The sequence below is a fragment of the Danio rerio genome, chromosome 13 (assembly GCF_052040795.2).
Source record: "Danio rerio strain M-AB ecotype USA chromosome 13, GRCz13ab, whole genome shotgun sequence".
In the NCBI taxonomy this organism is placed as follows: Eukaryota; Metazoa; Chordata; class Actinopteri; order Cypriniformes; family Danionidae; genus Danio; species Danio rerio.
Window position 1 is genome coordinate 3,900,379 of NC_141033.1, and position 12,999 is coordinate 3,913,377.

Here is a 12,999-nt window from a genome sequence, read left to right on the forward strand (position 1 = left end):
TGCCCGAACTGGAAGCATTTTGCTGTGAGGCCGCAGTGCTAGCCACTGGGCCGCCGTGCTGCCCTGTAGACAAAAGAGGAGGCGAAGGGGTGAAAGGGGGGATTCTTCAAGACGAAGATGACTAAGGGTAAGGTGTTTGGTTATTTGTACTTGGTTAGGAATAGTGTGATTGGTGGTTCGTACATTAGCTTGACTCAGGGCCAGCCGTGTCAATCATAAGCACGTGATCCTCTCGAAATTAGTTTATGAATAAACTTCACTTAACAAATATGTCGAAGCGCAAGTACGACCCCGAATATGTAAACTATTGGAACTATTGTTAAATATTGACGACAAAAAAAGACTTAAAGCCTCAGTGACATATGTAGTGAGGTGCTCTCATTAGACAGCATGAAACCGTCTAAATTGAAACGACATTTAGAACCCAGACAACATGTTTTATTAACAGTATCCGCTTGTTAAGTGGTGACGTGTTTGTGACGTATGTAATACTGTTTCCGGGTCCAAGTCGCCATTCATTTGAGAGGAGAAATCATTCGTTTATGATCAGGTTTTATTCCTATCACACATTAAAGTTAATTTCATATATAATCATAGTGTATACAACAATCTCTGGGCTTGCTGCATAACAAACACCACAAATTTAACAATTTATAAAAAAATGTATCACTTTCTGGCCATCGTATATTAGGCATGGACATATATACTGCTATCGTGATTTTCGAAAGCCTTAAATCGCTTTGTAAACGTTTATTATTACCATTTCATGAGTCTCCCCATTCAGTTGAATAGAGCGCTTAGACCCGGAAGCCGCTTCGCGTGACGTCACACTTAACAAGCGGATATGCAATCAGTGGGTGTGTCCCGAAGCTCCGCCTTCATAAACATGCTTTGTATGCATGAAGTTTAGAGTCATCCATTCATCAGGATTAGGCTGATTTATCAGGCGCTGCCACAACGGAAGGAACCACTAACTATTCCAGCATATGTTTCATGCAGTGGATTTCCTTCCAGCCACAACTCAGTACTGGGAAACACACCTACACACTCACACTCATTCTCGATGGGTCATTTTATTAATTAATTTTCGACTTAACAAGCGGATTTGTCGTTTTTACTTTGTAATATTTCTATAATATTATTTATTTTGTTAAATGACAGCAGTAAAATAGTGTTTATTTGTAAGTCTTGGTGAATTTCTTATGATGTATCTGTCACTACTTGTTTATGTTAACAAATAAATACAAATTAAGTATAATTCCTAAAATTGTATTATAGTTCCTAAAAATTTGGGTCGCGGCTTGACGACCATGTAAAAATGTGGGTCCCATGGCCAAACCAGTTGAGAACCCCTGATGTAAAACATGCTGCTTTACTTTTTAACTGGCTGATGTGTACATGAATAAATAACAATGCTAAAAAATGACTGTTATGAATACTGTTAGATATACCAACAGGTGAAAAGATGTATGGAGTCAGTCAGGATGGAGGACAGTATAGCGCTGTCAAAACACTAATCAATTAATGGCAGAAAAGTTCGCATTTACCATAGACTGTAAAAGATATGGACGTAGTATCCTTGACATCACCCATACAAAACACTTAATACTTCCTTACCTGCGACTCGTTTGTGTTCTGAACACATGTGCATGGTTGTTCACTATATCAATAAAGTGTTTAGTCTTTTAAAAACACTGCTGTAATACATTGAGCCACTAAACATAGTTCTTATGACTTTTTCCACAGGAGAAAGATGCAAATTACTTTCAAACACTTCAAATATAGTCTGTGTTAGTAAATGCAAGGCTATTGATGAAATCCAGGCATAACACTGTATAACAACACTTCGAATGACTGTTCTAAAGCCTAATCAATCTGTCAGATTCTGGAGTGCATTACAGGTCTAAAGACAATTATAAATGATCTTAAATAAAACAAATACGTTTATAGAGATAATATAAGTATATAATTTCACTCACCTGGGAAATGGAGGCCATGTGAATGGTTTGTGAGCACAATAAAGTGCACACAGCATGCCATATCATCTGATAAGTGTAGGAAATAATTCCAATAGGCAACTGATTTTGTATGAATATGCCAAGTTCAGCAGTTAATCAGCCGGAATCAGCTGAGGTGAAGTGACGGCGACCAGCAAGACCTAGCTGTCACTCAAGTGGCCACGCCCTTAATAATGCAGACTTAATATAACTTAATATAAATGAAACAGATGAGCTACAAAAAAATTTCACCCCCCTCAAAGTTGTCATGAAGTTTATTACTAGCTATATAAACCAAAAGCGTTCTTTGTACCAGGCTCTAAACACTTTTTTCTGCTGTAAAGTGGGCCATTTTAACTGTGAGCTCAATAGAAATTTGCTCTATATGGAGCCAGGACTAGCGGAATTTCCATGAATTGCATTTTAAGTTACTTCCATATTTGCTTCACGAGGGAGAACAGGAGGTTTCCGCTTGGCATTTACTTGTTTAGATCTGAATTATTTATAATTATGTAAAAATTAACATTCCCATATATTCACATTTATGTAAAGAAGATGTATATAAGCAAGATCCCATTTGTAGCAGTGCGATATGGCTGTGCGTTCACACCGAAAGCAGAGAGAGCGTCAAAGTCGCCAGAAGTCATTCATTTTCAATGAGAACGGGCGGTGTGGGCGCTGAGGAAAATTTAAATCAAGTCAAATTTATGGTAATGAGCTATGACGCGGTTCAGTGTCCAGAGAACACACTTTGGTTCCAACCACTGTTGTTCCCAAGAGTTTGATTATGGTGGTTGCTGGATTTTTTTTTACAATGTTTTCTTACAGTGGCATACATAAAAAGGCGAGTAGATGTGCATTAATGTCATATATATACATATATATATATATTTATTATTAATCTGCTGTCAAAAAAAAGGCTGTATGGGTGCTGTTATTTGCAGAATATCGCATCGCTATCAGCCAATCAGATTCTAGTACCAGACAGACCTGTTGTATAAACGCAATATCACACGAGTAGCAATGCGCTATGGCTATATATCGTCACTGGTGGGACACTAAGGCATTCGGCCTACGACCTGGAGCCTCTAAGCCTCAAACAGCCATATGGCACTGCTAGTATGTTATTTTTCATATATATATTCATATTTTTTATTAGTTATGAAGTTTTATTATTTATATAAAATGCTAAGAATTAAAAAAAAAATCTTTTAAAATATTTAGACATTTCTGAACCCTTTAGATTACAAATCTTCAAAACCTCAGCCAAATAATGTCCCATGGAAAGCTAGTGGAAATGATTCAGCATTTTAGGTTTATTCAGCATTCAGATGATGTATAAAAATGGATCTTTATAGTCCTGGGTCCCAAATGATGTAAAGGCAAACATCAATTTTTGGATGCGATTGATCGTTTGAGAGCACTAGTCGATTTCTGAAGTACAACACAGAATAGCGTAGCCTACAGTGCTTCAACCACAATTGGGAAATCTCGAAAATGACTGGCCAAGAGACTAAGACTCTTAAATGAAGAGAACACAAAGCAAGACACATTTAAAAAGGCAACACAGAGTTTATTCGTCTCTAAAATATATTCATCAAAAACAAAAGAATGAGGATGCTTTCAGTGGTTGCATCTGAAACTCATATGAGAAAAGCTGATAAATGCTATCTGAACAAAGCTTGAAATAACAAAGATTTTAAGATGAACACAAATAAAACAAACAGCTGCTGGACAGACTAATCATCCACAATCAAGACAGTTCAGATTTCCACACATAATCAGGACAGTTCAGATTTGCACACAGAAAATACACACAGAAAAAAAAAAACACACTAAATGATGGTGGGGCGCACATTCCCCTTAAAAGACAGCCATACAGCAGTATGATGGGTTATAGTGAGGAACCAAAGAAAAACAAATGCTACATAAAAGATGATTACATTCGTTAAGATCAAAACATGGCTTCCTTTAAATCTGGGATTTAACAAAATGTTTTAGCGCCATTCCATCACAGGCATGTTTCTGGCTGAAATTTCAGTATCTTTTTTTTCTCGTCAACTGTATGCAAGATCAGAACATTATTACCAGTGCTTAATTTGTAAATTGCGAGGTCCCGGAACAGATCAGGGTAACGTATCCGGCATGTTACCAGAGGAAGGAGAGGTTTCGCGGATGAAATTGAAGAGCGAGGGTGGGGGTGTTGGGTGGGTTGTGATGGGGAGGTGTATTGCAGACGAAAGTGAATAGGGTTTGGGAGTCGCGGAGGAAGTTGTAGTTGTAGCTGTGGCAGGGGTTCGTGCGATGGGAAGGGGTATCGGTAAAATATCAGCAGTGCTTAATTTGTAAATTGCGAGGTTCCGGAACAGATCGGGGTAACGGATCTGGCATGTTACCAGAGGAAGGTTTCACGGATGAAATTGAAGAGTGGGGATGGGGAGGTGTTGGGTTAGGATGGGGAGGTGTGTTGCAGACGAAAGTGAAGAGGGTTTGGGAGTCGCGGAAAAAGTTATGTTGTGGTAGCGGAGGGGGTTCGTGCGATTAGGAGAAGGAATTGTGTAATATCAGCAGAAATTAATTTGTAAATTGCGAGGTCCCGGAACAGATTAGAGTAACGGATCTGGCATGTTACCAGAGGAGGGAGAGGTGTCGCAAACGAAATTGAAGAGCGGGGGGGGAGGGGGGGATGTAGGTGTGTCACAGACGAAAGTGAAGAGGGTTGGGGAGTAACGGAAAAAGTTGTAGTTGTAGAGGGGGGTTTGTGTGATGAGGAGGGGGATCAGTAAAATATATGCAGTGCTTACTTTGTAAATTGCGAGGTCCCAGAACACGAGGTCTGGCATGTTACCAGAGAGGGAGAGGTGTCTGGGACGAAAGTAATGAGCGGGGAAGGAGAGATGTGTTGTGAACGAAAGTGATTCTCCGGGTGGGTGGGGGTACGGGGGGTGTCACAAACAAAAATGAAGAGGAGGGGGGAGGGGGGGTTAGGGGGATATGGGGGTGTCACAGACGAAAGTGAAGAGGGTTGGAAAGTTGCGGACAAAGTTGTAGTTGTAGTTGCGGAGGGGGTTCATGCAATGAGGAGGGGGATCAGTAAAATGAGGTGCCGGATCCGGCTTGTTCCGGTACAAATTAAGCACTGGTTATCAGTAGAGACATTATCCTTTGTAAAGGTATTTTTAAAACAGCACTATATGCATAGATTTGAAATATTAATATGCCCTCTGAATGAAAATTTGTGTTGTCAGCTGTTCGAAATTGGAGGACAAAAAATACCAAATAATAAATCCAAATGTTTCTGCCTTACTTGTGTCATAGCCAACTCTTAAATACTGACTTTTGAAACAGATTGCAAATACAGCACTGTTTGAGGTGCATATTACAGTGCAATAACTGATGTAGTAGATTGCAAACCTTAATTTCAGGATTCAGGAACCTGCACACTTCTTTAGACTTCTGGTTAACTGCTTTGGATGGCAAGTGATGAGACCAGCAAAAGACAAATAAATACACAAAATGTTTACTTGAAATCATAATCCGTCTTAAATATCATTAGTCAAACGAAACAGAATGAAATCAGGAAGTATCTCCGAGTACTTGATCATTAAAACATATTGAATACATCAAAATTAAAATCCTTTCATGAATGGTTTAAGATTGTACAAAAAGCTGTCCTTAGGTTTGGGTGAGGAAATAAAGAGAGACAACTGAACATCTGAGGTGAAGGATCCTCTCGGTTTGTGATGACTAAAAGCTGACTAAAGGTATAAGATGTTCATTTAAAGGGTGATGGAGAGCCCCCTCTGTCAGAGCAAGGGTTAGGCACTGAAAATTGACAAGAGAGTCCCATAGATTACATTTAACCTGCTTCAATCAGCAGAATGCCTGACACAGTGGTATCTGTGAAGCTGTGACCGTCAGTGCCATCCCAATCTCCCGAAACAAGGGGCTTGTACTGGGATACTGAATAGATTTCATTATCTGGGTAGACAACTCTCACCCGAGGGCGAAAGTGAATGTCAAAACATCCATTATTTGAAAAGTTCCATGTCCGCACAGTGCCACGAAGATCACATTTAATGCTGCTCAATCTTGTCGCCTCTGAAGAACTCTTCCTCTTGCGGAGGTGTGATTGTATGGCTGTGTATTGCTGTCGCCCACTCAATCACTGCGCATCAAGCAGAAGCAAGGCTTGAACTGGTGAAATCCACCTTAATACAGGCTATGACATTCTTGTATTATCCCTGAAGCACTGTCCGCTCAAAATAGCCGGACTAAGAGAAGGTGCAGCCGGTACCTCTCCGTGGATCCCATCAATACTGTCGGTTCCAGAGATAAAGAGTGCTCCGTGCCTTAAAAAGAGGACAGAAGAGTAGCAACAGCAGCATACTCTGGGATAACCGCATCGAGCCTGATCCCATGCCTTCCACTTGTTGTGTGCTGCTATGACTAGTGATTGCTAGTAAGACGAAGAGCACTCGAGGTTAAAATGAAAAAGAAAAAAAAGGAGAAAAACAAGTCTGGAAGTCTCAGTCTAGCAAGTTGCCATGCTCTTGGGCTCTGGTAAGGCTGTCTTTGCGGTGCAAGTGATGAACCCCCATCCTCTTGGGACTCTTCAGAGGTCGCGAGGAGCCAGTCCGAGGGGGCTTATCTGCATAATCCTCAAGGGAAGAAAGAACCCTTGAGCCAATGACAGGAAAGTCCTGGGGAAGGACATCTCGCTCTTCTGCTGAACTTCCCGCCGATCCAACATCTTCTGCAAACTCTTGACGCTTCGCAGAGGCAGGACTACTCTCAATGGTGACCATAGTGTCACCGCTAGCACCATCATTATCAAGTGGATCCAGAGCCATCAGAAGGTGTTCACCTTCTTCATAGGAAAAGTCGCCACCATATTGTGTCTTCTTTGCCCGAAGGTCTGCCATGCTGCTGGTGTCTGTGTCCAAACTTGACTCTCTACTTGCTGTCCAGCTCTGAGCCGGGGATCCCTCCTCACCATCAGAGTAAGCACCTCTCAGAGCACCAACTCCTGATTTTCCATTATGACTTCTTTGGAGATCTTTTACCGTTTCACTGCTGAAGGATGTGCGGTTGACAAGGGAGCCATCTGAAGAAGGTGCCATTTTTTCAACAAACATGCGCTGCCAGTTGGCTAGAAGGTCCTCCTCGGAGCTTCCAGAACTGGCAAAGGCGCTGGGCGGCTGAGGGGGGCTGCTAAAGGGACTTGAATGACTGGAGAGTGTGTCTGTAGCATCCATCTGTGGAGGTGTCCTCTGGTGAGAAGCAATCCCTCCACCGGAAGATGAGGAGGTTCCAGATCGCCAACCCCCATCAGATATGGCAGGGCTATTAGGCACTGTGCGCTGGCGCTCGGCTGCCTCTTCTTCATTTTGCACAAGACTCAAAGAAATAGCCTGACGAGTAGCGTAGGTGCAATTGGGCAGTGGGCTGTTCTTGGGGATCTTGACTTTATCATCAGAAGAAAACTCAATCACTTTGCGACCTGGGTAGAGCGGGTTTGGTGGTGAAGGAGTAGGGTAAGGATTCAGCTTCTCGAAAGAGGGAGCTGCACCATCATCTCCTGTAGGACCATCAAGGCTGCCCTGGCTTCGACACATGCCATTGACATGCTGCTGGTCAGTATCAGCTACCGCAGGAGGCCTAGCATGAACAGGACCACCATTTTCCCGCCCTCCATCATCATCTTGTGGTCCCGTCATGTCCACGTGTACAAAGACATCCTCAGCCACAGGCCGACCTGCACTGCTGCTAGACTGAGCCGAGTTGAGCACCAGGGGCTCGGGTTTCTCAAGAACACGAGCAATGACCGAAGTGGGCACTACATCTGCAGGAGTCAGGCTTAGAGTGTCAGGATCCTGGGCTTGAGCTCCCTGAGTCTTGTTGGGCAAGCTGCTCTTCATATGCTTGTTCACCATGTCCTGTAGCTCATATGGCAACTGCAAAACATTACAGAAAATATAAACACACACACACAAAACTGGATAATGAGAACATTTGCGTTACTACCAACAGGCATTTAGTTAGAAAAGCCAACAATTCAGTTCACATCTAGTGAAAAGCTTATTAAAGACCGACCCCACTCCCGAAAATACAATGTATTGTAAGAATGTTTGCACTGTCTTTACCATACAATCGAAGCAGCAGTGATTAGGACAAAAACAACAAGAGAAAGTACCTTCGTCTTTGTGTCAAGAAAGAAAGTTTCAATTAAAAGCATAAGGGTGGGAATCTATATCCTTGAATTTCAGTGAAAACCATGCCTCTAATCTTGTCTAGTCTGATACTTTCTATGAAACCACATTTGTTGCTATGAGACCTATGTAGCTTGCACATTTCGTCACCTTAGAATTATAAGGTTCTATCTGGTTCTGAATGATTTTGAGATATTGAGCTTCAAAGTTTTTGCATTCCATATAGCAAACAACATGTGTGTGACAGTTCTCTTTCAGACATTAACATGACAGAGACCCTAACGGTTCTCTAAATGCAAATGAGCAAAGTTCTCTTACACTTGCAAATTGGAGTAAAAAAAACCACGGTAAATGCAGATAGAACCTTCTCATTCTGAAATGTCATTTTCCGCTTGGAATTATAAGGTTCTATCTGCCAGCTCATTCATTGAAGCATTATTTTTCAAGAAATACAATCAAAAAATATATTAAATTGGTGTTGTAACAATATTTTGATGCTGGAGAAAGTTAAATTTTGGTTTCTACAACATTTATTTAATGTTTTAGGATATTTATTCTTGTTCAAATTGAGCTTACAAGGCTGGGCTAAATATTTTTTTCCAGAGCGGATGTTAATTTGATCTAATTAATATGTTAATATTTATGCAATTTTATGCTTTATATGAATTATTGAATCATATTTATTGACTTATATGCCCTATAAATTAAATTAAGTATTTGCCTTTCAAATATTAAATTTAAAGACCAAAAGAAACAGACGGTGACCAAATGAGTTTAATAAACACTGAAAAGTGTTTCACTGACTATAACAAATAAATATATTTCACATTCAATATTTACGTTTTTTAATATTCATCTCTTTTTCAACAATATAAAATGTAACATTTCATATTAATGTCGGCGACGCGGTGCCACAGTGGGTAGCACGATCGCCTAACAGCAAGACAAACGTTGGTTCGAGCCTCAGCTGGGTCAGTTGGCATTTCTGTGTGGAGTTTGCATGTACTCTCCGTTTTGCTGTATGTTTTCTCCGGGTGCTCTGGTTTCTTCCCCACAAGTCCAAAGACATGCGGTACAGGTGAATTGGGTGAGCTAAAATTGGCCATAGTGTATGTGTGTGATTGAGTGTGTATGGGTGTTTTCCAGTGATGGGTTGCAGCTGGAAGGGCATCCGCTGCTAAAATATATGCTGGATAAGTTGGTGGTTCATCCCGCTGTGGTGACCCCAGATTAGTAAAGAGACTAAGCTGTCAATCTCAATGTCAAGAAATGCTTCTAAATCATTACCTTTTTACACGCCTCAATTTTGTGTGGTGCGGCTTTATTTAGCCGACTCTGATTTTGTGTGATTTTTGTCTTCCTGGTGTTTCTCGCTGTCAATGGAGCAGTCCGGCGAAATGACAAAGAAAGCTGATCCTGATTGGTCCTCGTGCGTGCATTAAAAATGCTGATTGGCTCACAGATAGAACCTTATAGAGCCAAGCTGGAGTTCAACTTTGTAGATAAAACCTTTTTTGTTTTTTAAATAAAAAGTCTTAAAATGTAAACAATTTTTAAAAACACATCACATAATGTAAATAAGCTGGCATTTACGAAAATTATGTGAATAACTCAATTTTGACAAAAAATGTCAGATAGAACCTTATCAATCTAAGGTGACGATTTGATGGATGAATCTTCTCATGCAAGTCATCTTAAAAGGAACAATTTCACTAACATGTGCTCAATGAACACTGGGATGTGAATAGGGTGTTTGATGAGGCCTATCTGCTAATACCGCCCTGATGAAGGCTATCACAGTCATGATCAAGAACCGCAGAAAATAGCGTCTTATTCAATCCAATGTCTGCTGGGCCTGATGCGAGAGAGGATAAAGAGTAAAGAGCTCACCTCAAATTAGATTATTACCGAAGAGGGACAAGAAAGACCGAGAAAAAAAGAGAAAGAGAGAGAGAGACTAAAAGAAAAAAGGCAGGTGATGAGGCCTTTATTTCATTCTGTAGTGTGGCACAATTTAACAAAGCAAGGCCAGGTCATTGATTTGTGGAAAAAGGCAGGGAAAATCAGTGATCACACAGCCCCGCTCAGCTTTATGTTGTAACGATCCTGTGAGGCAGCAATTACCCACAAAGCCCTTACTTCCTCTGGGCATGAGGGCACGGGGGAATTGATCCGTTCAGACCGCACTTCCAAGCTTGACCCCTTCATGGCCTTCTAGCTCAGAAATCTACATGATGCTCCCTAAATTAATTGCCCCTGGGGGTTAGGTAACACTGCAGCGTCACATGCTAGTGGGATGTTACACAAAGTGCTACAATGGCCAACACATTGAATGCAAAACGAGGTTTCTTTCTCACACAGAAATTCAGGGCAACTCTGGTGTGTTTACAAACTGTTCAATGACCATCTGATTCGTCAATACACACAATATACCCGTGATGACTTGTTTACTCTATCGTGCTTCAGGGTTATATTAAACTTCAGACTTATTTCCTCCCTGACTTAAAAAAAAAAAATCTGTTGACAAGCCTAAGGCCCCGTTTACACTAGTGCGTATTAGTTTTAAAACGGCGTTTTAGAATGAAAACGATCCGCGTCCACACTCGCGTTTTACCCAGCGTTTCTGAACTGCTCTCCGTCCACACCAAAACGCTGAAAACGCACATCACGTGACCACACACACACACTTTGGCAATCGCTGGAGCCCATCTACCCAGATGAGAGCTCTGCTAGTCGGACTTCTCATCAAGCATCTCCCGCTGGATCTAATCTGACTATATGTATTAAACGTGATATTTCATTCATCTTGTTGTCTTTATCTAACGACATATTCCCTGACTTTGGTCACTGGAATCTATTACTTGTTCTCAGGTAACGTGTTTTGGCTGAGCGCAAAGATAAGTTAATGATTAATGTAAGCACGTAGCCTACATTCTGTATATTGACTGATCGCTTGCCTTTATTTCCTATAATGTATAAACTTATTGTATGTTATACTTTTATAATGGCCATTATCGATGATTAAAACTGATATTCAGCAAAAGAGAGGGTGTGTTTCGTATTTTCACTGAAATTGAAAGGAGGCAGTTGTTATCGGCTCCGTTTTGTTATAAATATGCACACAGTGAAGATGACGCTCATATATGCAGCACGACGCCTCAACATTTCTGCTGTCTGTTTAGTTGTTAATATTAAAATAAAAATAGGCAGTTCCTTATATCAAGTTTACATTTTATTGTTGAGAAAGTGAAACAACGTAGCCAAGGTGATGTGAATGAAGTTATAAAGTACACTGTTCCCTGTGAAGATTGACGCGTGTCCTCGGTATGTTTTCCATATCAAACTGAGAAGAAGAGATGCAGCCTTGATCAAACTTGCGAAGTCTGAACTTACACGGAGAAGATTCAGGACTGAACTGTGTGTTAGGCTACTTAATATTGAGGAAAAGCCCCAATCAGAGAGGCGAATGTCTGCAGCCCCGCCTCCGTTTTTAGATGTCTCCGTCTTTCCCCATCCACACTGAGACGGAGCTGCAGCGTTTTAGAATGAAAACGGCCTCTCCAGCGTTTTCGAAACGCTCCGTTTTCGGCGCTCGAGAACTCCGGCGTAGTGTGGACGGATGGCGTAACCGTAGCAAAACTTATGCGTTTTCAAACTAAAACGCATTAGTGTAAACGGGGCCTAAATTGAACTTCAGTGTTGACATGAACCTTAAAGGGCCATGAAACCCCCTCGTTTCAGCAGGGTGTTTTCACACCTCTACTTTGGAAAAAGTCAGAAAAGTGGGCGTGTCCAGCTCTGTTTAGGGGGGAGTGTCGGAGAAAGAAAAGAGGGATGGTGTGGGAGTGTCTATTTGGGCGCGCTGACTTTCAGAGTCAAAAACACACACACACACACACACACACACACACACACACACACACACACACACACACACACACACACACACACACACACACACACACACACACACACACACGGGAGAAAGGAGAAAGGGACTGTGTTTACATGGACATCAAACAAACGAGATATTTGATTCGAGGAGCTGCTCTAAGTGTGTATTTTTCATGCAATGTTTGATACCGCACGGCGAATGAGAGAAAAAAAAAACCTCCGCATTTCCTGGAAACTTAGATGCACACGACAGGTAGCATCAGAAAGCCGCGTGTGTTATTCCGGTCACAAAATGCGGTGAAAATCCTACACGAGGTTAAAGTTTGGTTGTGGTGCTAACATGTTTACACTCGGTGCAATAGTTTGTTGGATACGAACAAACTGAATAAACAAAGAGCACTGGTCGCTCACTTACCAAATCTGTAGAGACAGGACAATCACCAGCAACTAGAGCCGCGTCTTTATTAAGAGGAGACTAAAGCGAATCCGGATCTCAGCGTTTGCAGATGAGAACAGCTCTCAGGTAAACAATAATCCTCCTTAGACACGTAAGTTATTGTTGTCGAGCGTCGCGTACACTGTTAATCCACACGTGACTCTGAGCTCTCACAGAGAGAAAATGAAAACAAAACTTAACTGCAGCAACAATTTTAACTATAAAAGCAACACTTCACGCTTGTTTTGCCAACACAACGTGGCGTCTCTGTCGTCTAAACACTGTGACAGTAATGAATATTAATGAAGTTGCACAATAGAGCGCGCTGATTGGTTTGAACCAAGCCTTACTCATGCATTAATGCATCACACTGTAAGATGTAATGAGACACACTCTGGCACAGACGGCCAGTCTGCACGCTGGAATACAGGCTATTATGTCATGGCCGTGACGCAGCTTC

General features: G+C 41.5%; 1 protein-coding gene across 5 annotated transcripts in view; it reads right to left on the bottom strand.

Moving 5' to 3' along the window:
- Positions 1-3,545: 3,545 nt before the first annotated feature.
- The window catches only part of tjap1 (tight junction associated protein 1 (peripheral)), a 165,572-nt gene continuing 156,118 nt past the window's right edge, over positions 3,546-12,999 (bottom strand). For 3 of the 5 annotated variants that reach the window (XM_087278268.1, XM_087278270.1, XM_087278269.1), the window contains one exon: positions 3,550-7,954. In XM_087278268.1, the coding sequence (XP_087134394.1) occupies positions 6,527-7,954 (1,428 nt within the window). In that variant the 3' untranslated portion in view covers positions 3,550-6,526. 5 annotated transcript variants of the gene reach the window in all.